Source organism: Magnolia sinica, chromosome 8, assembly GCF_029962835.1.
Source record: "Magnolia sinica isolate HGM2019 chromosome 8, MsV1, whole genome shotgun sequence".
Classification (NCBI taxonomy): domain Eukaryota; kingdom Viridiplantae; phylum Streptophyta; class Magnoliopsida; order Magnoliales; family Magnoliaceae; genus Magnolia; species Magnolia sinica.
The window spans coordinates 32831718-32858815 of record NC_080580.1 but is presented as its reverse complement, the minus strand read 5'-3'; the positions used below and the strand labels follow the sequence as shown (position 1 = coordinate 32858815).

Sequence of the window (27098 nt, the reverse complement as noted above, 5' to 3'; positions counted from 1 at the left end):
GATTGGATGCCTGCAAAATCCTTAAGTTGTAAAGAAATTACAAGTAATCAGATTGCAATGGCATTTGGATACATGCATTTACTTGTAAAGGCTTTATAAGTTGTAAAAATATTATACCTTTTAGTTATAATTTGAAACATAGCAAAAAGCCATATTTTAAATTACAGGTAAAGTCTTTACTACTAAAAAGACATTATATATAATAGAATATAATAGTTGATAAACACTCGTAATGTGTGAGGCTCATCATTACATGTATAATATATCTAATATAACCATCATGCGCTTCTCTTAATGCTCCTCTATAGGCCAAAAAAGACATCGATTAATCATCAAATGGACCATAAGAGAGGAAAAGATGGGACATCCACCATTAAAAACTTTCAATTGCATTTAGGGCCAACTATGATGGGTGGAGGGCATCCAATCCGTCTAATGCATGCATACTTTGATTCTCTAAGGACTCCATCGCATGCATACTTTGATTCTCTAAGGACTTTAAAAAAAATCAAGTCCTTTTTATGTGATTTGCTAATTATGGTGGGATTTACTATCCCAAGCTCCGTGTGGTGTGAATACCACTTTATACATTACAAACACTTTATACACGGGATCTATTTGCTAGTAACCAGATTACCACTTAAAAGCCAAATAGAATAGCATGCAAGCAGTTTACACCTTAAACTCTTTTTAGGTGTAAACTGTTTATGCTTTAAAACTTTAAAGGCATCCAAACAACCCTTAATGATGGCATAGGGTTGATTTTTTAAGGTAAGACTTACTTATATTTGGTAATTGTTTAAACTTATAAGTTCTACATTTTATAATTTCACTTTATGGTGTTAACAATAATGTTAGAAAATATATGTGGCTGGGACTGATCGTGACCCATAGTGCATCCTGCTCCCATCAACACGCTTACTAGAAATTTATTTTTGAGGGGCACAAGTGCCCTTGAGCACAAGAACTTTCTATAGTCAAAAGATGTGTGGGGCCCACAAAGATACCACGACAAATCTACTTTGTCCATCAGTTTGCAAGCCCACAATAAGACAAGGGTTCGAGTACCCATATGTGGTGAAATCCCACTACGGCATGAGTTTATGGGGGTGTATTAAAAAAAGAAAAGAAAAGGCCCACAGTAGGACAATAGTGTAAAAATCAAACAGGTCACTGCAATAGGACATGAGTAGAAAAAACAGGCATATTCAAAACTCATGTGGGAACTAAAACGTCCACCATTGAAACCTCCTTAGAGCTGACCATGACATTTATATGCTATTCAATGGGTTATTTTTGTAAGAACTCTATAAAGTGGGCCTTATTGATCAACGGTCTGGATTGTTCTATCAGTTGGACTGTGATTGGGTAAACCGGTAGGCCCCACTTCAGAGTGATTCACTACATAGTCTATCTGCTCAGGTGTGCGTATTAGGGCTGAAATGCTATAGCTGTTATGCAGACAACTATTTGAGTAGCACTAGGATTGTGAAAGTGTGGAGCCCGGTGAAGAGAGTTGTGATGGGTTTCAAACTCTCTTAACCACAACTACTATATAACAGAGCTGGGTCCCCGATCCTACACCACGACAGAAATACGAGTCCCATCTACTGTTTTGCAGAAATGGTGTGAAGGAGAGGAAGATCCTAACTTTATCTTATCTAGTATTCTATTATTCTCAGGAATCGCGTCTCAGCTAGGTAAGCCATCTGAACCCTTGATCTCTATGTCTTATGCACAGGTAGATCTCTAGGGTTTCTGCATTTAGATAATCTAACAATTTCCACTTAGAAAAACTTTAGGCACAAAATCATCTTGATACAAAACTTCTATGGCTCCCATAAAGTTTCCAATGGTGAATGTTCAATACCTGTTATTTCGTGTGGTGTGGTCCGCATGGGTTTTGGATTTGCTTGATTTTTTGATTCTTGTCATATTATTGTCTTCAAAACTAATGGATGGAGTGAATTTGTGATGGGCATCTCCGTAGGCCCCACACAACTTCTAACTATGGGAACTTCTTGTGCCCAGGGACCTAAATTATCCACGATTTGTGGATATTTTTATAAGAAACTCCAATATAATAGCAATGTGATGTATGACACATAGCACTTAAAAACTGCACACTAGACATACAAGTAATCCAAATAACCATCCAAATTATGGTAACCAATGTAGATCTATCATGGATAAATAATTAAGTTTATTTCATTAATGGCCATTGTTGTAATTTAAAGCAATTTTAAAATTTCCAGTATTTTCAAAATTCTTACAAAATCTTTGCCTAAAAAATTTTCATTTGAAATTTCTTGTCTCCCGTGTATTTCGCATTGGAAATAGTCCCACATCGAAAATGTAAAAAGGTTATATGTGGGATATGGGGTAGAAGGCTTAAGCTTTTGAAGAGACTTGGGCTTTGTGTTGGATCATTTCTTTGTAATGCGAGTTGTGGTACACACCTATGGTGTACTACGAGTGTGTTGGCACTCACATCCTTTTATTTTTTAAATAGAGAGATGTGTTCGTTCTGGTAGTCACATTAGTTGGGTTTAAATCCAATGGACCTAACCTGTTTCAAAATAGTATTTTTAACACTTTTTAAAATTTTATAAATAGACTTCCTTAAAACATATAAAAAAAACTATGCATTTTTTGAAAATTCTCTTTAATTTTTAAGATTTGTTTTATTGAGTTTGTCTCTGAGTTGACTCAATACTTTTGAGTTAGGGTTGCATATGATTTGAGCCTATGTAAAGTGAGTGCACCGTTGAGATCCAGTTATAGCCATTGTATTATGTAGGCTGATTGTCCAAAGAATCCTGTTACTATTGGGACATAGTCTAAGGAGGATAAATTTGATTTTCAAGTTAGTGATTCATATAACACCTCGACATAATTGACTCAATTAATTTTTTTATATAATATTTTTAAAATTTAAATTTATAAATTACATAGTATTAACGGTTTCAATACCCAAATCCATCAACCGTCAGATTGATAGACATTTATTGCCCGGTTAAAGAAATGTAAAACATCAAATGCTTTTATTTTTCATGGACAAGAGTCCACACATTAGATGCTAGATTTATTCAATCAATTTGATCTTCGTACTGTCACTTGGAAATAGCAGGATGTGGTGGTTTTATCTGAGTTAATGCCACACGTGCACGGTAATTCCTCTTCACTTTTAATAGTCTGCCGTGGCCAGACTCTGATAGTGAAATCGAGAATGAAACTGTGGGTAAACTGTGGGCCCATTGTAATGTATGTGTTTTATCCACACCATCCATCCATTTTAGTAGCTTATTTTAGGGTATGAGACTAAAATTGAAGCAATATCCAATGCTTAAGTAGACCACATCATAGGAAACAGTGTGAACACCAACCGTTGAAAACTTCTTTAGGGCACGGAAGTTTTGGATCAAGCTTATATTAGTGTTTTCCTTTCATCAATGTTCATGAGACTTTATGCACATGTTAGTTGATAAATAAACATCACTGTGGGCCCAAAAAATGTTTCAATGGTGAATGTGATTATCCCCATTATTTGGTGTGGTTTGGCTCACTTAAGCTTTGTATATACTTTAATTTTGGGATCATGCACTAAAATGACCTGAAAAAAACGGATACACAGTGCCCATAAGACATGCATTAACGGTAGCATACTAGGTTTTCATCGGCATTCCGCTTGGGTGTGGAACACAGCATGCGCTAGAATGATCCCAGAAAACATTTAGACAGCGCGATAAAACACATGCATCCAGGGTAGCGTAGTACCCAATTCCGCTAGGGTGCAGAACACAGCACACTGGACGCCAAGTAGAGAAAATTATCACCGTAGACACCACCTTTTATTCAGCTTCTTTTGTTAACAGTCCAAAACTTACCTTCCCAACTTAGAGCTTTTTATGTGCGGACCGAGCATTTGACGATGAAAATACTCCTGCTTTTCAGCAAAAAGCTGCTAAAAAGCAAGAGTATTTTCATTCTCAAAGGCCCCCTGGACGTTAAAGGTCTAAGTTGTGAATGTAAGTTTTGGACAGCTCAAAAAGAAGCTGGATAAAAGGTGACGTCTAGAATGATAATTTTCTCCACGGAATAGCTACTGATAGGTTAAGCAGGAATACTAGCCACTGAAGTAACGTTGCCAAATTACATGAATCCCACCGTGATGTAAGTTTTGTATCCACATTGTTTGTACATTTTGTGAGATCATTTTAAGCCACGGGCAAAAGAATGAATTAGATCCAAAGCCTAAGTGAACCCTATCATAGAAAGTAGTGGAGAGAGTGACGCCCATTGTTAAGAACTTCTAACAGCTAGAAATGTTTTTCCATCAAGCTAAAATTTGTATTTTTCCTTCTTTAGTGTCTGGCTTAACTTATAAAGAGGTTGGATCTCAAATAAACATAACGGTCGACCTCAATAAGATTTCATTGGTGGTTGCCACTCTTCCCACTGTTTTATGTGGCAGGGTCTACTCCAGCTTTATATCGAATAGCTCATTACTTAAAATGATTTTCCCAAATGGATGGAGGGTGTGGATAAAACACATGCATAATGGTAGGACCTACAGAACCGTGATGTCACTTCAGTAGCGAGTCTCGCTACACAACCTGTCAGTAGCTAATCCGCTTCCAGCACACTCTCTTGACGTGGCAAAGCTCTATGGCTCACTATCATATATATCCATACCATTCGTACATTTTCCCTCATCATTTCAGGTACAATCCTAAAAAGAGCCCATCCAAAGCTCAACAGGACTGCGTAACAGGAAACAGTTCGCATTGACTGCTTACCATTGAAAACTTATCAGGGCCACACAGAGAGTTTAGGATTAAGATGATATTTGTGTTTTCCCTTCATCAATCGAGGTCTTTGTGACTCTATGATGTGGTACACGTTTGGCCCTAGGAAGGTTTCAACGGTGAACGTCATTGTCCTCCGTTGCTTTCTGTAGTGTGGTTCACTTGAGCTTTGGACATGACTTATTTACGAAATCATCGACTAAAATGATTTAGAAAAATGGATGGACGGTGCGGATATTACACATACATCATGGGGGCCATAGAACTTTGCCACGTCAACACAGTACCGACTTCGGCTATGTTCCCATTTTCTTATTCAGGATTTCGGAGGGTAGAGGCGGGAAAGGGGCTGGTGGAGAGAGGGATGGCGAGCAAGCTTATCAGCCAAATGGGGCTTCCTCAATCCATTGCAAACGTCTTTGCTGCCCGGAATATCCAGACTGCCAAGGTCCCTTTTCTTTATTTCCTTTATTTCCTTTATTTCTCCTCTTCTCTTCCTGTTTATCTTGTAATTTCATTGTTTCTCTTGCCGAATTCCGTCGACCCTATTCAGTCCATGTTTCTTCAATGCCTTTTACTGCGCTAGTCTTCCTATTTCTTCTTTTATCTTTAATTGGGTCTTTTTCAGAGTCAGATTTTTTGAGAAATCAAAGATATTCAATACATAATGCGTGGTACAACATGGCCGTCTTTGCTGGCCGTATATTCAATACACACTGATTCATAGCTCAAGTGGTAAACTGAGTGAAGATAACCTCGTTTCAACACAGAGGTCGTGGTATCGATTCCCAAGTAGGGTGTGGCTAACAGTGGCGTGTGTGTACTAACGTGCTAACCAATAATAATAAAAAACATGCTCTTATTTCCATGCTGATCCATACGCGATGCAAGTGGATTGCTGACCCCATGAGTTGACACTAGTTGATTGTGCATGTGGGCCCCACATGACCACGTGCCTAATCCCACATGGTGTCCACGTGAGAGCTATTGAGTGTCATGCTTTCGGGACTAGTTATTCTATTCCTTGTTTTTATTTATTTATTTTTTTTTAATTTTAATATTTATAGAAGCAACTAGGAAATTCATTGAAAAAGAGAAAAGAGCTGCAAAAGGAAAACAACAAGGCAAAGGGAAAAGGGGACACTGCTGCTGAGGTAGCAGACAGGCCCTAAAAACCTAGAGAACTAAAGTCGAAAGACTTAAGATCGATAACATTAGAAGCTCATTCATGCTCGTATTCTATTCCTTGTTTGTTAAACAGGTTGGAACATGTAATAAGGATGGTCCGTGGCACATGTGGGGAGCTTAATCTAGGATTGATAGTGCATGTGCGCATTGACACGTGTCACATGTTGGTGGGTGCTTGAAGAGGATGCGGGCAATAGCGTGTGGCAGGAACTTCTTGCGACAGGAAGCTAGCTGGTGCTCATTGTGATGTTTATGAGAAATCCATCTTGTCCATCATTTTTGACAAATCATGTTACCACATGGCCCAAAAATGAGGCAAATCCAAAACTTAAGCAGGCTGCACGACAGGAGAAAGTGGGTAGGGAGATGCCTACCATTGAAACCTCCTTGAGGCTTGAGGTCCACCGTGATGTTTATATGCTGTCCATACAGTTCATAAGATCATTCCTACTGAGATTAACTGAAAACACAAAAATATTAACCTAATTCAGAACTTCTATGGCCGCACAAATGTTTCAACGGTGGATGTTCAATCCTCGCCATTTCTTGTTGTAAGGCCCACTTGTGTTTTGGATCTGCCTCATTTTTGGGCCAATTTCGTAACATGATATGACAAAATGGATGGACGGGGTGGATTTCTCACAGATGTCATGGTGGGCCCTAACTAGCTTCCTATTGTAGGTAATTTGCGTATGCTTGAAGATTGATGGTGGGACATGTGCAAATGTGAGGCACTTAAACTAGGTTGATTGCACATTTGGCAGATCTAGCACATGTGATATATTGTTCTTATTTTTGTAGGTTCACGTGCACAAATGGGTTTAACAAACCACGGACAAGCTATTTGTCCCTACGTAGCTTTTCTCGACACAACTTCACTTGAATCTATGAAATAAATGGTTAAGTTAAAAAAGTACAATTATCCATTAATTAACCATGTTTGTTTATGAAATGAGAATTGAGAAAGTTTTTGCCTTGGTTAGTTTTTAATCCCCACATAATCTTTTCTTTAGAGTCATTGTCACTCTCTCCATAGTCCCTCCATCCCTTCCTAAACCTTAACACTGCCACCACCATTCAAACAAAGGGGGATGCATGTTGATGGCCTTCCGGTATCCATCTCTCAATCCACCAACTATAGCCATATGGTGTTTTGTATATTTATTTCAAGTCTAGAGTAGTACATTGTTTTCCAAACAAATTTGAAACTGTCCAGATTAGTAGTCTGCATTTACCAAACTCGGTTTAAAATTTGGACCTAATAAAACTATTATTTCTGTTTTCTTTTATAACCGGTTCCAAAATTGTTTTGCATCCAAATAGCTTGTAGTTTAGTTATTATTTTTAGGATTAAAAATGAAGATGAAAGATCAACCCCAATTGATTGGCATAAGGCATATATGATGATTATGATGAAATATCAAATTACCCCCACTCATGGGCTTTTAGTGAGAGACATCACGAGGGCATTTTTTGTCTTTTTATCCAGCATGACTTATTTATTTATTTAAATCTTTTATTGTTTTGAAAGCCATACAAGTCTCTAATTGGGCATGTTTATCTCTTGGTGCTTGAATATTGATAAACAGTTTGAAAAATTATCTCTCTTTGTATGTGTTGCTTTTTGGTACGAGTAGGCATGTAGCTATCGATCGTAACATGTGTTTCTTGCATTATTTTCTGTCTTGCATTTTCATCTTATTGCATTTCCAGTTATTCCAGCTGTGTCAAGTGGTATTGTAGCAAGTTTCTCTTGGGAATCGAGGGTTTTACCTCTTACATTCACTCATCTTCTTCCCTTGTCTTCTCAATTTTCATTTCTTTTTCTTTTTGGGATTCAAATCAAACCCTAGCTGCCCCTCATTCCCCACCTATAAACCTTAGTCATCCACACTCTTACCCATAAAATGCCAACTGTTCCATCTCTAACCCCCGAACCCTGCATCCCCTATAGGTCTTAGCTACCTACCTTCAACGTCCTAAATCTACTAATTTTTTTGTTTTTTGAAATCCATCTGTGTAGCCTTGCTCAATCTCAATCATACTCCCATATAGCCCTTTCTAATGATTGGATCTGGCCCATTTTTACAGATCAACATTCATCATGATCTAGCCATTTGAATTTGACTAGTGCTATAGTTATGGGCTAGATTTACAGCCAGATCTGACATGTGCTGCGGATTGGAGCTTTTTGCGATTTATGAGTTAGATTTGTCAATCTATCAACAGATCAATGATTGGATTTTCTTAGCTATCATGTTTGTGTGTCATTCGTAATCTAGTTAGTTGGATGGGGTGGTTGAAAGGACACATTAATAAATTAACGGTTGGATTTCTCCATTATCATATCATCATACCAATCATGCTCCAATTAATCAGGTTAGTAAACAATCCAGCGAAAAATCATTGAGTGGATCTCTATTGTTGATTGATCTACGATGTGTGGTCTATCATCTTTGAGCTTGCGTGTGCATGAGAAGTGGAGCCTCTTACATCTTGGAATGGAGAGTGATTATTAGAATGATATAATGAAAATGATGGAAAAGATTATGATTTATAAAAAGTTTGGTGGCTCTATTTGGGGCTGTTTGAATTTTCATTTCCATGGTAAATACCTAGGAAATAGGTCATTATTACTCATCGCACCCATTTGAAAATAGATGAGTATTTCCACCTCAAAAACTAGTATGAAAAGGGCTGACTTAAATTTGTGGGCCCCACCGTGATGTATGTGACATATCCACGCTGTCCATTTGTTTTACCGGAACATTTTAGGGCATGAGCCCAAAAATGAGGCAGATCCAAAGCTCCAGTGGCCCACATCACAAGAAACAATGGCTGTAAAACTTTCACCATTGAAAGTTTTTTCCTTCGGAAGGCTGACATGATTGTTTATTTGTCATCTAACCTGTTCATAAGGTCGCATAGACATGGATAAGGGGAAAACACAAATAACGGCTTGATCCAAAACTTCTAAGGCTCCCAAGAAGTTTTTATCAAAAAGCGTTCAATTCCCATAGTTTCTTGTGGTGTTGCCCACTTGAGCTTTGGATCTGCCTCATTTTTTGGTTCATGCCCTAAAGTCATCTAGGAGAACAAATGGACAACGTGGATAAGCCATATGCATCACAGTGGGCCTCGCATGAAATTCACACCCTCCTCAATTTTAGCATTCAAAAAGCAAACGCATTAACATCTGCATTTGGAGTAGCATTGGAATTACACTAGTAAATAGTTATTACATATTTCCTAGGTATTTACCATGTGAATTAAAAAACAAACATCCCCTTAAAGGGATGAAGGAATGGTATTGAGGAAGTGAACAAAAAAACTTTAATCGGTGTTTTAAATAGCTATGCCATGTAGCGGGTAGCTTAGCCTTAATTCTACGTAGCTCATGAAAATAGCTTAAGTCAGATGTACCTTACGCTAGTATACACTACACGCTTCATAGACTAAGCTACATGCTACGTAGCTCACATTACAAGTTATTTTCACTACAACATTAAAATCAATTAATTTTAATGTTTTCAATGATTATTACATTTTTCTAGTTTCAATCAAAATAAGTTAATCTTTTCAATACTTTTAGTAAAAGTAATGTAAGTAACAGTATGAAATTAGTTCCACTGCTCTTTCTTTACCTTTATACTTAATGATTACTCTTTCCTATTGCTTTAGGCTGCGTTTGGTTGCACCAAATATCATAAGATGTTAAAATTCATTATTAATCATTCTAATTTAATGAGTATTACGAAATTGGTGCAACCAAGCGCAGCCTTGATTACAAATCTAGAAGTTAGCTCATGCCTCATGCTTCAGAGGGGAGAACACTATGCTACATGCCATTTGCTATTTAAAACATTGACAGTAACAAGCTCATAGAATACCTATGATCACAAGGAATTCATGGAGTTGGGAAATTGATCTCCTTGGCAACCTCGACTCAGGTGCTAGGTGGAGAAGATGGAAATCATGGGCATGAGCACAGGCATACCTAGAGACTAGCAGTATTGACATCCTAGACAAGGATCAACGCATCTAATGCCTCTCATCATATTTGCCTGAATATGACTGCCCGAATTATGCTAAAGCAATCCAATCTCCTTGTGCAAAGGATCCAACAAAGCAAGTGCAAATGGAGGTTGAATAATCGAATGGTAGCATTGACCCCAATGTTTTCCAAGATTTGGTAGAGTTATTGGAAATTATTTTGAATGGTTCTAGATGGTGGAGGTAGTCAAGATACATCCTCCTGCTATATTGAATATAAAGGGACAGGCCCTAAAATGGTGGATCTGGATTGTGAGAGATCTGCGGCTTGTAATCTTCCACCTATTTCAAACAGGAGGGACATGAAGGCCAAGATGAAGTGGAGATTCATTTTGCTAGGTTAGGAATGTAGAATATTTGTAGAACTTTTATATCTTCAAGACGATAACCTAATTGTGAACTACACCCACCAACGGTATGATCTAACATTGAGATGTGGTTTAACGGAACCAGGACTGTAGCAGGTAGCTCATTGCAGATGCTCGGGAAGAACATTCAAAATAAGATGGTAGAGATTCAACCAGAGCTGGTGGGTGAAGCATATCAAATTGCATTGTGGGCACATGAGAATGACAAATGGATGACAGATAGGTGCGATAACTATCAATCTGTACGGTCTTCATTGTCTCAAACTACTAGCAATCGTCCATGACCTCCCATGATAATCCATGATATAACCAAAGGATGCCACAAAATAGGAGAGATGTTAATGGGCGATTGTAATAGTGCCACCTTTAAAAGTGTGGTGGCAAGGGTCACCTTTCAGCCATTTGCTTCACAAAGAACATTTATCTCTATGAAGATGTTGTCATTGCCAAAGAGCCTGAAGAAGAACCAACACCAACGACTTAGCGTTACTTAGAGTTATTGCTTAATGTCTACAATAAAATCTTATAGCTTGTTCTGTTTAAGTGCACCCCGACATTGCATAAGGATGAAGACAATGGATATTGGTTATGTACCAAGGTCTTACACACATGCGGTACGTGTGGAAAGGTGATAATTGCAACAACCTGAACATAATTTCATAGAGAACTGTTGATCAATTGCAACTGCGAATCGAAAAGTACCCACAACTCCATCAGGCTACTAAAATAAGCGGTGGGGTAATGCAAGTGCCCATAAGGACAAAAATTACACCGAGTCATTATGGTGTTAAGTTGGCCTATCAAAGCTTCTCACCTCCTACTTGGTCGTCCATGGATGTATGATTGTCGTGTGTGGTATTGTAGGTTCACTAGCACTCACAATCTCATGTGTGACTGGAATGGGATCACTCTCAGTAAAAAGCTGTGCTCAAAATCAACAAAGAACATCTACCTTTGTGAAGAGGTTGTCAATGAGAAAGAGCTTGAAGAAAACCACTCATTGAAAACTTGGATTTATCACTTGGTGGGCTATAGGAATATCATATCTTGTTTCATTAGGTGCATCCCTGTAGTGCATACGGATGAAGAGAATGGAGACCATTTATGAGCAAATGTCTTCATCACATGGGGTACATGTGTGGAAAGGCCCAAGATGGTCATCATCAACAATGCAACAACCTGAACTGAATATCATTTCACAGACAACGGTCAGTCGGTTGTAGCTGTGAACACGAAAGTACCCACAAGCACATCAGGCTGTTGGGACAAGCGGTGAGATTATGCGATTGGCTGAGTGATGCCCAGTGACTTGCCCATTAACATAATGAGTTGGTATGGTGTTACGTTGTCCTATAAGAACTTCTCACATCCTATTAGTCTTCAAAGATGTATGGTCATCACGTGCAGTATTGTTCGTTTGCTTGCACCTATGTTCTTGTGTGTGACAGGAATGACACCACTCTCAGGACAAATAAAAAGTGATGCTCCTCAAAAGGACGAAGAGATGGGGAGTGTTTCTATGATGACCAATGGCACTTCAGGAAATGGTAAGATGACACATGCCAGGTGGACGAAGAAATGACAAGAAAATAACATGCTCTTGCCCCAAGAATGGTTAGTAGAAAGGAAGACACCATTGTCAGTTAAGAAGACAGTAAACTAGTGAGTCCACTTTACATTTAAGGATGTAGGAAGAGGAATCAAAGGCATCCTCTAGATTTAAAAGTACCAAGGTGTCCTGTATTCGTTACGATACGGCCGTATTGACTGGAAAAAAAAAAGAAGAAAAAAAAAACCCTTACCTTTTTTCCTTTCTTTTCTTCTTCTTCTTCTTCTTCTTCTTCTTGGGCAACTGCGGTTGCGGCCTTCTTCCTGTTCTTCTTCTTCTCTCTCTCTCTCTCTTCTTTCCCTCTTTCCCTCTTTTTTCTTCTCTCTTCTTTCCCTCTTTTTTCTTTTCGGTTTCCCTCTCTCCCTTTTTTTTTTTAAAAAAATAAAAATAAAATTTATTTGCAGGTGTACCACGCACCAACTAGCTGCTGTAGGTACGTGTCACGCTAAGTGGAGCGCTGACACTCCTCGAGCTCCGAGTTGTATGAACGGTTCAAAGGAGATCAAAGTTATATGGGCTCCATAGTGATGTATTTATTACATCTACACCGTTCATCTATTTTCAGAGATCATTTTAGAGCACTACCCAAAAAATGAATTATATCCAAAGATCATCTGGATCACACCAAAAATAGCAGCGGAGATAATGATTTTCACTATTAAACAATTTGTAGGCCCACGGTAATGTTGATTTTCCATCCAATCTGATCAGACCCGAGTGGGCCCCACCATGATGTATATATTTTATCCATGTCGTCCATCCATTTTGCCACGTCATTTTAGGTCAGGATCCAAAAAATTAGTAATATCCAAATCTCAGGTGGACCACACCATAGGAAACAGTGGTTATAGAATGCTCACCATTAAAAATTTCTTAAGGTCCATTGTAATGTTTATTTTCAATCTAACCCATTAATTGGGTCACACTGACGTGGATGAAGGGAAAACACACATGTCAGCTTGATCTAAAACTTTTGTAGCCCCCAATAAATTTTTAATGGTGAACGTTTAATTATTGTCGTTTCTTATGGTGCAGCCCACCCGAGCTTTGGATGTGCCTCATTTTTGGGCTCATGCCCTAAAATTATTTGGCAAAATGGATGTACGGTGTGGATATTACACATTCATCACAGGTGTGGCCCAAAAAACTTTGACACGTGTGCTACACTTCACAATCCGAGTCCTGCCTAATTCGAGCCTTAAAAAATTGTACACGAGACATATATTAACTTAAAATTTAGCAATTAAATTATGGACTGCAATTGCTAACTCACAATGCCAAAATCAAATTGTTTGAATAGTTTTAATTGTTAATTTGTGGACTTTATTTTTTAAAATAGGGCCTTTTGATTTTTTTCATGATTCACTATCCAATAAATGTCCACCAATTCATAAGTGGGATAATGACAATAAATTGCATGAATTTGAGGCTGATTTGGAGCATAGATTGGTCCTCCAATTCAACCCCAAATTGGCAACGCCGTTTACCTGAATTTAATTTCATTTTTTTAAAAGAACTATTGGGAGAAATGATATCAAGTTGTTAAGTATATAAATTAGATTTTTAAAAAATTAAATATATGAAATTTGTAGTCAAATTCAAGTTACCTGGTTCAAAAATTAATCAGACAGTCCGATACAACTTCTCACCAAAGAGTGGACCGTTACACCACCATAAACATGTTCCAATTTATAAATGAATGCATATTTGGAATGGTTAGAATATTCCGGATATAATCCATATTTTTTTGGCAAAAAAAATAAAATTGCACTGTTACGGGCCATTACACCTCTGTATCGCTGTTACACCCCCGTATCCGTATCGGTATTGGAGGGCACCGTTACGCCAACCGATACCGATACGGGATACCTTGAAATGTACCCAACCAAACAACAACGACCTATTAATAATGGCTAGAGCCAAGGGAAAAGAATCTCAAGGCCTAATATTGGAAGTTCCCTTCTGTACTTGAGGCCTAGTACTTTTGAGGGGAGGGCGGGGGTGATCGATGCAAGTGGATGGCTGATCCCATGAGTTACACCACTTGATCCGCATTGTCACATGTGTTTAAGCCCACATGGGGCCTATGTTAGAGGAGTTAGCGTAGTCGTTATTTTGAGTTTATTTTTAACAACAAAGATAAAAGACCAAATTACTCCTACTTATGGGCTTCTAGTGAGAGACATCATACGTGAGGCATTCTTGTCTTTTCATCTATCATTACAACTTTTTTATATTAATGTTTTCATTGTTCTGTCAGTCTCTTATGTCACAAGTGACTCTTTTAGAGACTGAATACTAAGAAGAACTTTGAGAAAGTGCTATCTCTTCATATGTGTTTCCATGGATCATAACGTGTGTTGCTAGGTTTCTTTTCCATAGTATCACATTTTTAGTGCTTCTGGTTGCGCAATACCCTTCCAAAGTGTAGGCCTCATTGTGTATGGGCAATAACTAAAAACTTGTAGGGATCAAACTATCCTGACCCTTTGATAGTGGCATTAAATTGGGATGGTTAGAAAAAAAAGGTCAATGGTTCCTATTCAATGAGGAAATGTCTATTGATTGGACACTCTGTTGATTAGACTATCCCCTTGCCCTTCTAGGGCTTTCAACGTGTCCTAACTCACACTCTGTTGCACATGACTGAACCTTCTAAGTCTACTTTCCCTCATCTTATTACCTATTGGTGCTACTCTTATCCCTCGAATCAATTGCATTCATATTTAGTTCTTTCATTCCTCGTCTTGCCACTCATCCAGCTTATATAAACAACTTCTATCCATAAATAATTAAATATTAGTATTTATCATGTAAAATTAAAAAAATTCTACCTGGGATCTCTAGGCGCGCGCTTAGGCATTACAAGGGTTAGGTGCACCTGGGGTGTGTAGTGCTTTTAACTACACTCATTATAACACCAACACTATTCCTTGGATACTTGAGATGCCACTTTTTAGTAGATGCTCATCGTAAGCCCATTCTTCATGGGTTGCCGCCGTACTTATTCAATGGTATCCTATATTTACTATATAGAATGCGAGTAGCCAAGGGGAAAGCAATTAGGGCCTGTTTGGTTATCTGTAAATGTATGTAAATGGTGATAAATAGGTAATGATGACTTACTTTGGTATTTACTGATGTTGACATGTATAGTTTTTGAAAATAGATTTGATTAGAGATTTGATTGCGTCATGTATATTCTGTGGGCCCCACCATGATGTATGTGTTACATCCATGCCGTCTATTCATTTTTTCAGGTCATTTTACGGCATGAGCTCAAAGATGAGGTAGATCTAGAGTTCAAGTGGACCACACCGTAGAAAACAGTGGGGATTGAAGGCCTACCATTGGAAACTTGAACTCCTACCATTGAGAACTTCTTGGGGGCTAAGAAGGTTTGGATCTGCCTCATCTCTGGGCTCTTGCCTTAAAATGACCTGACAAAATGAATGGACGGCATGGATGTAACACATACATCATGGTGGGGCCCACTACAAAGTTGAATTTTTCTTAATTTTTGAGGTGAAATTGCCACTCTAAACCAAACGTAGAGCACTTGTCATAATTACTTGTGTAGCACCCTTTGCATCCATTTACATCCAACCAAACATGCCCTTAATCCTTCAAGAATCGTAAACTTTGAGTGTGAAAGGGATACCGAAAGGGATTTAGAAAGTAGGAAGGGTATTTAGGTAATTTGCATGAACAATGGCTACTTTGTGTGTTTATCAGCTAACGGCTTAGATTTTCCTAACTCCACTTTGTGAGGTTGCCAACTTATCCACTTAGGGCACTTTTGCCTTTTTGATTTTTGGATGTGAGTAGCCCACAACCCTTCCTCTTTCCCCTCCATGAGTAGCCCGCGCCCACCATCACCCCCCCCCCCCCCCCCCCTCTCTCTCTATCCTCTATGTTCATTCCTACATGATCATTTACGCCTCCTAAAAATATCCTCTCTTTGTTTGGAATTTCTTCCATTAGTCCATTTGTATGCTCCTAGAATTGTCTATTAGTTCTATCCTGTAACCTTTTTTGCAGCGCATATGCATTGATAACATTGATTATCTCCTCACAATGTAAGTTTTATTAATAAAATCCTATTACGTAATAGGCTTTTGACCATCCCATTTGTTGACTCTCTGAACTAAAGACAATTGCCTTACCTGCTGTCGCAACATCGAGCTAGCGAAAAGGAATGGCCACATGGAATCCTTACTGGACGTAGCGAGCAAAGGGGCTACCAGAGCTTTTGATGGTTGAAATCCTTATCTACCACTAACCCTACCCTATTTCTATATTGTCCTTTCCTATATAGCAAAGCTTGTATCCATCAATTTCTCTAGTTTGGCCCCATTCCACTTGGTTCTTGAACATAGCTTTGTTAACTCTCATTCGTTTCATCTTATCTACTAACTCCATACTCTTTCATGTCAATGTTCCTATATTCCATATGGCAAGATGAATCCTATCCTCTTGGATTAGCTTCTTTACCTGCACGTGTTTAGAATGGCACATGAACCCTTGCCTACTCATAGCAACTGGGCATCGTTGCAGCGCATTGCTTCTGGAGAATGCCCTAACCAAAACAACCCTTGCCCATTCGCAATGGACCCACATTCCAATGCAGCGTGTCACTTACAGGGAACACCCTAGCATGTGTTTGGAATGTCGTATTGCTCGGATTCATGTTGGATGTTTTGTCATACGTTTGACGCCGGCTGCCAACTTGACACAACCCTCCTTTATCCTGCTACGGACCGCAATTGAGAGCATAAAACTCTGACTGGTGCAATGTAATAGGTTGATTGCAATCAACTGCTACCTAATAGTCATTTACATAGGTTGCTTACAATCAACAATTTTTATTTTTTATTTTTTAATCTCTTATTCTTCTTTTTAATTTCTCGAGTATATGGTTGGACGATGTGTTGGATTTCACCCTATTTCTCTATCTTTATAAATGCTTCAGATGACATTCAATCCTTTTCTCAAAAGAGCATACTTTTAAATGTCTTTGTATTCTTTTATTTGTTATAATGGTGTCTTTGACTTTTGACAATTGACAAAAGGATCAAAATTTGTTGCACATTATTTTCTCAGCTTTTGTGCCAATTCATGCATATGTTTGCCTGTTTCAGTTTTAAGCTGGCAAGCAACTGACGTATCGATTTAAGTCAAGAAGACGAAAAATAATAAAAAAACACCACCTGCCATGCAGCTGAAGTGTTCCCTAAATTCACTGCATGTCAGAAATCTGACTTTGTTCACATGTATTCAGGATGCACTGTCGTATACTGAATTTGAGCTGATGGAGCTGTTAGATGTGGGGTTGGCTGAAGTGACATCAGCAGTAGCACAAATCAGTGAAGTCACATGTCCATCATATCAAACTGTAAGCCATGCATAACCACAAAATGTTCGGTTCTTCTGGGTGTATTCAGCATCCAAGCCAGTATTTTGGTGGAACAGATTATCATCTATTCTGCTATGCATCTGGGGTGGTATAGAAAAAGGAACACAATCATGTATGTTTCTCCCCCTTTTCTGTCACTAATCATCATTCAGAAGGCTCCAGGCTCAATATAGATCTGATCAGGAAAAGAGTCTTATCGCCCAGAAAAAAGTTTAGACTTCTATGTAGCCTTGGACCTTCATATTTTGTTTCAACATAATTCCATTAATGGCTTGGCCGAGCAATTTGGGTTGCTTAAATGAATTTACTTTTTCAAAAAATTAAAAATAAATAATGGTTACATTTTCTTGTAATGCTGCTTTTAGTTGTTTCTAGGCACTCCTGCTCATGGAGGACCGTCTCCATAATGGTTACTTGGTTGGCCATCTTTCTACGCGCTTGAAAGGTGTGGATGATGCCTTATGTGGAGGAATACCATCTGGTGCTTTGACTGAATTGGTTGGCCCAGCAGGAATTGGCAAAACACAGGTAACTGTGATTTTATCTTTCATCATTTATCTTATTCTGTTTTTTGGTTAGACTTTGGAATCTAACATAGGAAGCATGCTTGCAGTAATTATATTCTATGAAATGGTTTCTACATGTTATTTTGGTAATTTCCTATCTCATTCGCTATTATTCACCCTTGAACTGCCACAAATCTTTCAATTGCAACCAGAAAATGGAGACGAATATGGGGGGAATATGGTGAAGTCTCATCACTAAGATGCCCCAGAGGAGTCTCACCCCAAGGTTTCTAAAGTGTCACATGTATAGAGATTTTTTCTAGTCTTAGTTAACGATAAAATGAACTTTATGGAGTCAAAAGTATCAATCACTGTCTATTCCCATACATATCGGCTACATGCACGCATACATACAGCCTTCTACAACTCCTAATTGAACTCAAGAAACCAATATCAAACCGTACTGGCTCCCTACATAAAATCCTCCTAAAATATCTAAAGTTTGCAAAATAGAACTTCTATTTATTTAGACATCCGTGTGGTGTACATGTGCCCTGTAATTGGTATAAACATTCCAAACTTGGCTTTTTCTATATAGAGCCCTTAAAGAAATCCAATTAGTATATGGGCCCATAGGAGTATCTGGTTGGACTTGTGGGGCATGCAGACCAATCATATGGTCTATCTTGTCTCCTAATTGACCTTGTGGGCCCCACAGGACTGTCAGATCATTAGATGGGCCATCCGATTGGATCTGTGGGTCCCACAGGTCTACTGGACCACAAATCATGGCCTGATTCTGTATCTGCCAGTGATGGGGTCCACTATGGACTGAACTGATGGATTGACTAATCCTGCATCAGATATTTAAATGCTTCTAGGGTAAATTTCTGTGGTCTTTTGCAATTGAGGCTTGTGTCATTGTAATTAAGATTTTGTGGTATGGCCTTTTCTGCTTACTTCTTAGGTCTGTTTTGTTAATGGTACTTTTCCTCTTTCTTGTTAAGCTTTTTCCTGTCCTACATAAGTAAATTGGGAAAATCTCCTTTTTTGTTTTTGTTTTGTTGAGCTGCAGTTCTGTCTAAAGCTTGCATTAGCAGCTGCCCTTCCTGTATGTAATGGGGGATTAAATGGCCGTGTGATATATATTGATACAGAATCTAAATTTAGTTCAACAAGGTATTGGATAGACTGTGTGTTGGCAATTTTTCAGGCATGTGATTGTGTTATTATTTTCATTATAGTTTCATGGTAAGACATTCTCCAGGATCCAATATCTAATTGATGTTCACAGGATGATAGAGATTGGGAAGAACAGTTATCCCGAGCTATTTCGCATGGAAGGAAAGGCCCAGGAGGTCTGACAATGAGTATTTCAAATTGCTTTTCTCTTTTTCTGTGTATTAGTAGAAATGTTTGAGGGATTTTTGTTTCCACCCATTATTTTCTTTATTTTGCAGATGGCGGGCAGAATTGTAGTTTTGCGACCAGCATCTCTGTCTGAATTCACTGAAAGGTGTTAATTTACTCCCATAGTATGTCTATAATGTCCATGAATAGAAGACCTGATATTTCATATTCTTTTCTTATTTCTTTTTTGTCCTTTTCCTTTCTTATGGCAAAGCGAGTTGATCTATGTTTGAATTATCTCCGATATTATCGAAATATCTCCGATATTATCTTCATCTCCAGCTCAGTGATACTGATAACACTGGTAGCGATACCGATAACTCTGGTAGTATAAAAATTTCCAGGTATTAGCAATTTATCACTAAGTATCGCCGATGTATTAATATTGCTAATGTAATCGCCAATATTTTCAACTATGTAAATTCTAGGTGTCGCTTGTATTGCCAATGCATTAATATCGCCAATGTATCACCAATATTTTTGACTATGTAAATTCTAGGTAATGTTTGTATCATAAGTGTATTGACGATATTTCAATAATATCGCCAACGTATTGATATCATCAAAATTTTGTTTATTAGAAAAAAATTATTTCAATTTTTTTTTCATGGGCACATGGTTGTATGTAGTGTTCAATTTGTCATTGATAATATTGATAATATCTCGATATTATCAATATCGCAACATGCATGATATTGAGACCACAATCTTTCGTTTCCTTTCCAATTGTTGATGATTTCTTGGTGAAATAATGTGTTGTTGATATTTTGCAATATCGATGGATGTTTGGATGATTAAATAGGCCGGATGGGATGGTTGGACTGATTTCTTACAAAAACACATGCTTTTAAGGCCCCATTAAATGGAAACTTGTTATGTATGCATTCTTCTTGCAATTTTTATTTGTAAATATGCAAATATATACATTTTAACATCTCCTGAAGTTTCGCTGAAAATTCCACCGTTTTTCCCATGATTTTCCACATTTCCAATTATTAGCGATATCGATATTATTTCCATATCCCTGGCCAGCAAAACTTGTAGCGATACCGATACTTCGAACTTGATCATTGCATGAATGAGTAGGTTAGAAATCTTTGGTAGAGATAGGTGCACCACTCAAACTTTTGGTGAAGGTTTTGAGAAACATCTTCATGAATACTTTCTTAGATTACAAATTGTGGAGTAGAAGGTACCTAAACTACTTGTCTATGAACACTTCATGATATTTCTTACAAAGCTTAAAGAAATGGATAAAAATAACCTAAAATGAAGTGGATTTTACAAATGATCTAATGCAGGGGCATTTGAATTGTCCTGCATCATGATCTTCCCATAAAATGTTGGGTGTAGTTTAGAAATTTCCAATGGAGCTGATAAGATTGATTGTTAGATTTCAGAACACCATCTCTTTCATTTCATTAGTCTAATAATGGGGCCTAGAGTTGAAGAATCCATATGGTTACTCAAATGTTTGATTCTCCGTTTTAACTTATTGAGCAATAAAGCCATGGAGATGGAGTCAACAACAAATTGATAAAGTAGGAGTTAGTTTGTATTGAGATTCATCTAGGGATTCTTTAATTGCAAGGTCAAATGATTGTATGTAGGTGTTTGAATTATCGAAACATCTCCGATATTATCTTTATCTCTAGCTCAGCGATATTGATAACACTGGTAGCGATACCTATAATGTTGGTAGTATCAGAAATTCCAGGTATTAGCAGTGTATCGCTAAGTATCGCCAACATATCAATATCGCTAATGTAATTTTCAATATTTTCAACTACATAAATTCTAGGTGTTGCTTATATTGCCAATGCATCAATATCGCCAATATTTTCGACTATGTAAATTCTAGGTAATGCTTGTATCATAAGTGTATCAACGATATTTTAATAATATCGCCAACGTATTGATATCATCAAAATTTTGTTTATTAGGAAAAAAATTATTTCAATTTTTTTTTCATGGGCACATGGTTGTATGTAGTGTTCAATTTGTCATTGATAATATTGATAATATCTCGATATTATCGATATTGCAACATATGAGATATTGAGATCACAATCTTTTATGTCCTTTCCAATTGTTGATGATTTCTTGGTGAAATATTATGTGTTGTTGATATTTTACAATATCGATGGATGTTTGGATGGAGGGTTGGATGGTTAAATAGGCTGGAGGGGATGGTTGGACTGATTTCTTACAACGACACATGCTTTTAAGGCCCCATTAAATGGAAACTTGTTATGAATGCAGTATTTTTGCAATTTTGTTATTATTATTATTATTATTATTATTATTATTTTTTTTTAATTTCTAAATATGTAAATATGTACATTTTAACATCTCTTGAAGTTTCGTTGAAAATTCCACCATTCTCCCATGTTTCCCCGCATTTCTGGTTATCAGTGATATTATCGGCGATATCGATATTATTTCCTTATCCCTTGCCTGCAAAACTTGTAGCGATACCAATACTTTGAGCAGCTCTATAGAGGAGTGTTGTCACACACATTGGCACCTAAAGTTAGATGTTGGCACATGCGCACATTGGCATAGTGGAGTGTTGTCACACACATTGGCACATGTTGAACATGTGGGGCGATTGAAGATGGATGATAGGATGTGGTAGATTGGCACTTGATGAACAACATGGATAACATACACAACCAATGTAGTTGAAGGGGCTAGGTGCACCCTAGATGCACCTACACCTGTAATGCTTGAAACGCCTAGGCCCTCCTACATATGCCTAAAAATTCTAGTAGCGATTGTTTATTTTCTATTAGAAATATTAAATTGATTTATAAATACAAGTTGATTTTTTATATAGATAATTAAACTCAATACCATTCAGTTCCACTTCGCTCAGAATCCCATATTCCCCAAATTTCCCAAATTCCCCAGTTTTAAATCCTAAATTTCAAAATTTTCCAAATCCTAACCCTAATATTTCCCATTTTTCATAAATGCCCCAAATTCACCAATGCAAAGCCACAACTTCTCCAAAATCCCTAAAATTTCCAAACCCTATAATCTAATTTTCAAATTCCCCAAATGCTCTAATCTCAATTTTCCAATTCCCCCAAAATCCCTAAATTTCCCAAACTCTATAATTTAAAATTTTAAAACCCCAAATTCTTAACCTAAAATTTTCAATTCCCATAAAATTCCCAATTCACCTTATATCTCTTGTATGACACCAATGAAAACTTAATTTGTTTTTAAGAAGTCTAATGTGATGACCCTAACACACTATTACAAGAAAAAAAAATCAAGAAGAAAAAGAACTGAGAGAAGTTGTTAGAATTTAAGAATACTTTATTAAAAGAAATGAGAAAAGTTATTGAGATGGGGCTTAAAATCCTTTCTTATTTATTTACACCCATATTTGGTGGTAAAACACCAATAAAACCACACAAATATAAGGGTACCTTACGGAAAAAATGCCACATTTACCATATGCACGCTTAGGCATACCCTAAGGTAAAAGCCTTGCCCAAGTTCTAGGTGAGGCACAATAGGTCCAAAATGCATAGGCGTGTGGCTGGGTCACCTTTGACTACATTTCACACAACAAGTGGGCCTCGAATAGCTTGAATTTATGGTACCATACGCATATATGCGAACAATGAACATTTGTGGGAAGTGCAAAGTATGCCTCAAGCGTCCTGCCCCCAAGCCCTTGCCTGCATGCGTGTGCAGGGTGTAAAGCACCCCTTGTGTGGTATTGATAGATATCATCATTTCACCGCCAATACAAAATCCCAAGGTATTCGTAAAGTAACTATTATCGATAAAAATATCATTGATACTTGCAGACATCACGATATGAAAAACTTGCAATATATTGGTGAGATGAATGATACTTATGATATTTCGTAGATATCATTCAATACACATAGTTGCGAGACCACTACTAGTGAGAAAATTAGAAAAAATCATGTGAATAAAAAAAAACTTGGTGGTCTGAGTACTAGACCAAATTGTTTTGTCATTGCCATGCGAGCAAAATTGGAACATTTTCTTCCTAATCCACCCAAATAAGAGGGACAAATTAGGGTACACAGAGCTTCGAAAGGTCGTGTTCTATGATTACAACATGAAGCTGCTTTGAGGTAGCTATAGGCAAACAATTGAAGAGAACTAGAGCATGACCATTTAGACCTGTTGGTGATCAATAGATATTATAGTTGCCTGAAGCGTGAAGTGAAAGCAATAACACATTTGGGTGTGGGAGCATGGAAGTGTCTATTTCAAAATATAAATAATGCGGGGGCATTTTCACATCAGGCTCAAGTGGGGTGGCTTGTGGGATGTAGGGGCACACTCGTGGTGGGCGGCCTATGTGAGGCGGGTGGCTTGTGTGAGGCGGGCCCCATCTGTGTGAGGTGGAACCTATGTGATGTGGGGTCCGTGAGAGAGAGAGAGAGAGGGGAGGGGGGGTGGTTTGGCCGAGAACCTAACCATGAGATGTGGGGCCTGAGCTATGAGATAAAGGGATTGATTCACCATGCTTTATTAGTTCAAGCTTTTAGAGCAATTGGTTAGTTGTCCTGCATCAAAGTTGTATCAGAATGGGAGATCTTGTGTTCGAGACGTCTCACTAAAGGTGATTAATGCAGGGGCATTTTCACATTGGGCTCGAGTGGGGTGACTTGTGGGATTTAGGGGCACACTCAGGGTGGGCAACCCATGTGGGGCGGGCCCCATCCGTGTGAGCTGGAACCTATGTGATGTGGGGCCCACTAGGGGGGTTCGGCCGAGGACCTAATCCATGAGATGTGGGGCCTGGGCCATGAGATAAAGGATTTGATTCACCTTGCTCTATCAGTTTGAGCTTCTAGAGCAAGTGGTTAGTTGTCTTGCATCAGTAAACAAATATAAATAGGTTGGAAGCGGGATTGGAATGACAATCAGATGCACAATTGGAAGCAGGAACGGCGCAAAGTTCGAAGGATCATTCTACTAAAGTAGATACACTCTTGTTTGAAACATTCCATTGGTAGCTTTGTTTCCTATCAACGTCTGTCACCCTCCTTCAAGTCTTTTACGGCTTCCATATCCTTGTTAGTTGCCCCTCATACCTTGAAGGAAGTCATGAGCAGCCCTGATTGGACTCAGGTTATGATGGATGAAATGCAAGCTCTTAAGAAGAATAATACTTGAGAGCTGGTACCTCCACCCGAGGGTAAGCAGATTGTTGAATCCGGTGGGTTTATACCATCAAGTATCTCCCAGATGGTTCAGTTGACCGTTATAAGGCACGGTTGGTTGCCAAGGGTTATACTCAAGCCTATAGTGTGGATTACTTTGAAAGGTTCTCTCTTGTAGCCAAACTCAACTCTATTTGAGTGGTGATTTCTTTGTCCGTAAATCTGCCTTGGCCTTTATTCCAACTCGATGTGAAGAATGCTTTCTTGCATGGTGACCTCGTCGAGGAAGTTTGTATACATCAGTCCTCGAGTTTTTCCCAATCAAATACTTTGCTCGTGTGTCAATTGAAGAAGTCCATATATGGCCTCAAATAGTCTCCACGAGCTTGGTTTGATAAATTTAGTCATATTCTCCTCAAGTTTAGATTTGTGTGAAGCCATGCAGATCATTCTCTTTTCATTTGTCGGCGGCCCACCTGGATTATGGTCCTCATTTTCTATGTTGATGACATTGTGTTATTAAGTAGTGATATTGAGGGTATGGTGGCTATTAAGTCCTTTCTCAAGACTCAGTTTGAGATCAAAGACCTTGTGACTCTCTGGTATTTCCTAGGAATTGAAGTTGCTAGATCAAAGATCAGAGTTGTGCTCTCTCAAAGGAAATATGCACTTGATCTTCTTTCCAAGACTAGGATGCTTGTATGCTAGCTTGTTGCTACACTAATGGACTCTACTCAGAAAATCACCCCTAATGACGGTGAACTCCTCTCAAATCTTGAGGTGTATCACTGGTTGGTTGGTCGACTTATTTATTTAACTATTACCCGTCTAGATCTATCCTATGTTGTGGGCATCGTCAGTCAATTCATGCATGCTCCTTGTACTACACATTTGATTGTAATGTATCGTATTCTTCGATATCTCAAATCTGCTCTAGGCAAAGGTTTACCGTTTCAACTGCATGGTCATTTCCATCTTTCCGGTTACTCCGATGCTGATTGTGTTGGTAATTTACATGATAGGCGGTCTACATTAGGGTATTGTACATTTCTTGGAGGAAATCTTGTCACCTGAAAGCGCAAGAAGTAGTCTGTTGTAGCTTGATCTTTTATTGAAGTTGAGTGTAGGGCAATGACTCATGCAACATGTGAACTAGTTTGGCTTCGCACCCTTCTTTAGGAACTTGGCTATTCTCGTTTAGGTCCCATTCCATTGCATTGTGACAATTAAGCAACCATTCATATTACTAGCAATCTGGTGTTTCGTAAGCACACGAAGCACAATGAGGTTGATTGTCATTTTATTCGGGAGAAGGTCGCTATCAAGGAAATTGTCACTCCCTTTGTTCGCTTTATTGAGCAATTAGTTGATGTTCTCACTAAATCTCTTTGTCATGACGCTCTTCATTTTATCATTGGCAAGTTGGCATGGTCAACATCTATGCTCCAACATGAGGGGGAGTATAGAGAGTTAGTAGGGTGTATGTGTCTATTTTTATTTTGTATGTATGGGTTTTTGGGTGTGTTCATGTGCACAATGCTCAATTATCCTAAGGAGTATGTAGTTGTGCTATAGCATTATAATAAAAGAGCATGTTAGGGCTTTTGAGACCCAACACACACAAAACACATTTCCTCAAAACTCTTTCTTCTTCTCTTATCTCTCTTTCCCTATTCTCTCCTAAGATTATCCAACCTCAACTCTTTGCACCATGATGATACTAGTGTCTCTATGCATGACCAATGTTTTGTATAATATGCAAGTCTTTCCATTTTTTCCTGTAGAGTTATATGATCGTCAAGCCAAGGACATGCACATTATTCTTGGTTTTTAGTTTCAATTAGTGGCACCCATGCTTTAGTGATCTGGACCATTGGTTTGTTGGCTTCCACCGTAGAATGGAGCACACCCCAACAATCTCCCAAATTAGAAGTTCCTAATCACCATTTTTTGGTCCTTTTGGTTGGTTGCATGTAGCACACTGCTCATTTCTCTTCTAAATTGTCTATTCGCAGGTCAGAAATCAAAGCTTAGGATTACTATCATGGGGATTTTTGGGATATGATCCATGCATGGTGGGTCCAAACAGTCCAATGTCTGGACCACTGACCTAGGGTCCACTTGTACAATTGGAAAACCCAAGTATGTTGTGCATATCCTCAGCCCAAGGATCATATGATCCTTTTTCCTTGATGACTCAGGACTTAGATACCAATGATTTTAATGATTTAAAAAATGCATTATGTAGGTTCTAAAATAATTTTTTCTTCTTTAGCTAGATTGATGCCGGAGAATTGAATGTCTATGTGGATACCCCCGATAATTGCTTTTACTAATTCTGGCAAAATTCATACTTTTACCTTCTGTTTGGTTTTGTATATTAAATAATGTGGAAAAGGAAATGATTAATGAATTTTCTATCTTGTAATTTGATGATAGCTTGCAAGAAATCAAGGTGTCTGTCTTACAACATCAGGTGAAGTTGCTAATTATTGATAGTATGGCTGCTCTTGTTTCTGGGTAAGGACACTTTCATTGTTTCATTTCATCATGTGTGTAACTACATGCATTTAAGCTG

General features: G+C 38.1%; 1 protein-coding gene across 7 annotated transcripts in view; it reads left to right on the top strand.

The window, feature by feature from the left end:
* The first annotated feature begins 5115 nt into the window (after positions 1-5115).
* The window catches only part of LOC131253199 (DNA repair protein RAD51 homolog 2), a 67725-nt gene continuing 45742 nt past the window's right edge, over positions 5116-27098 (top strand). For 4 of the 7 annotated variants that reach the window (XM_058254098.1, XM_058254096.1, XM_058254097.1 and 1 more), the window contains exons 1-7: positions 5116-5256; positions 17308-17421; positions 17818-17970; positions 19024-19127; positions 19243-19306; positions 19409-19464; positions 26960-27040. In XM_058254098.1, the coding sequence (XP_058110081.1) occupies positions 5173-5256; positions 17308-17421; positions 17818-17970; positions 19024-19127; positions 19243-19306; positions 19409-19464; positions 26960-27040 (656 nt within the window). In that variant the 5' untranslated portion in view covers positions 5116-5172. Of the gene's footprint in view, positions 5257-17307; positions 17422-17807; positions 17971-19023; positions 19128-19242; positions 19307-19408; positions 19465-26959; positions 27041-27098 lie in introns of those variants that run through there. The other 3 variants (XM_058254100.1, XM_058254101.1, XM_058254102.1) reach the window with 3 other exon arrangements.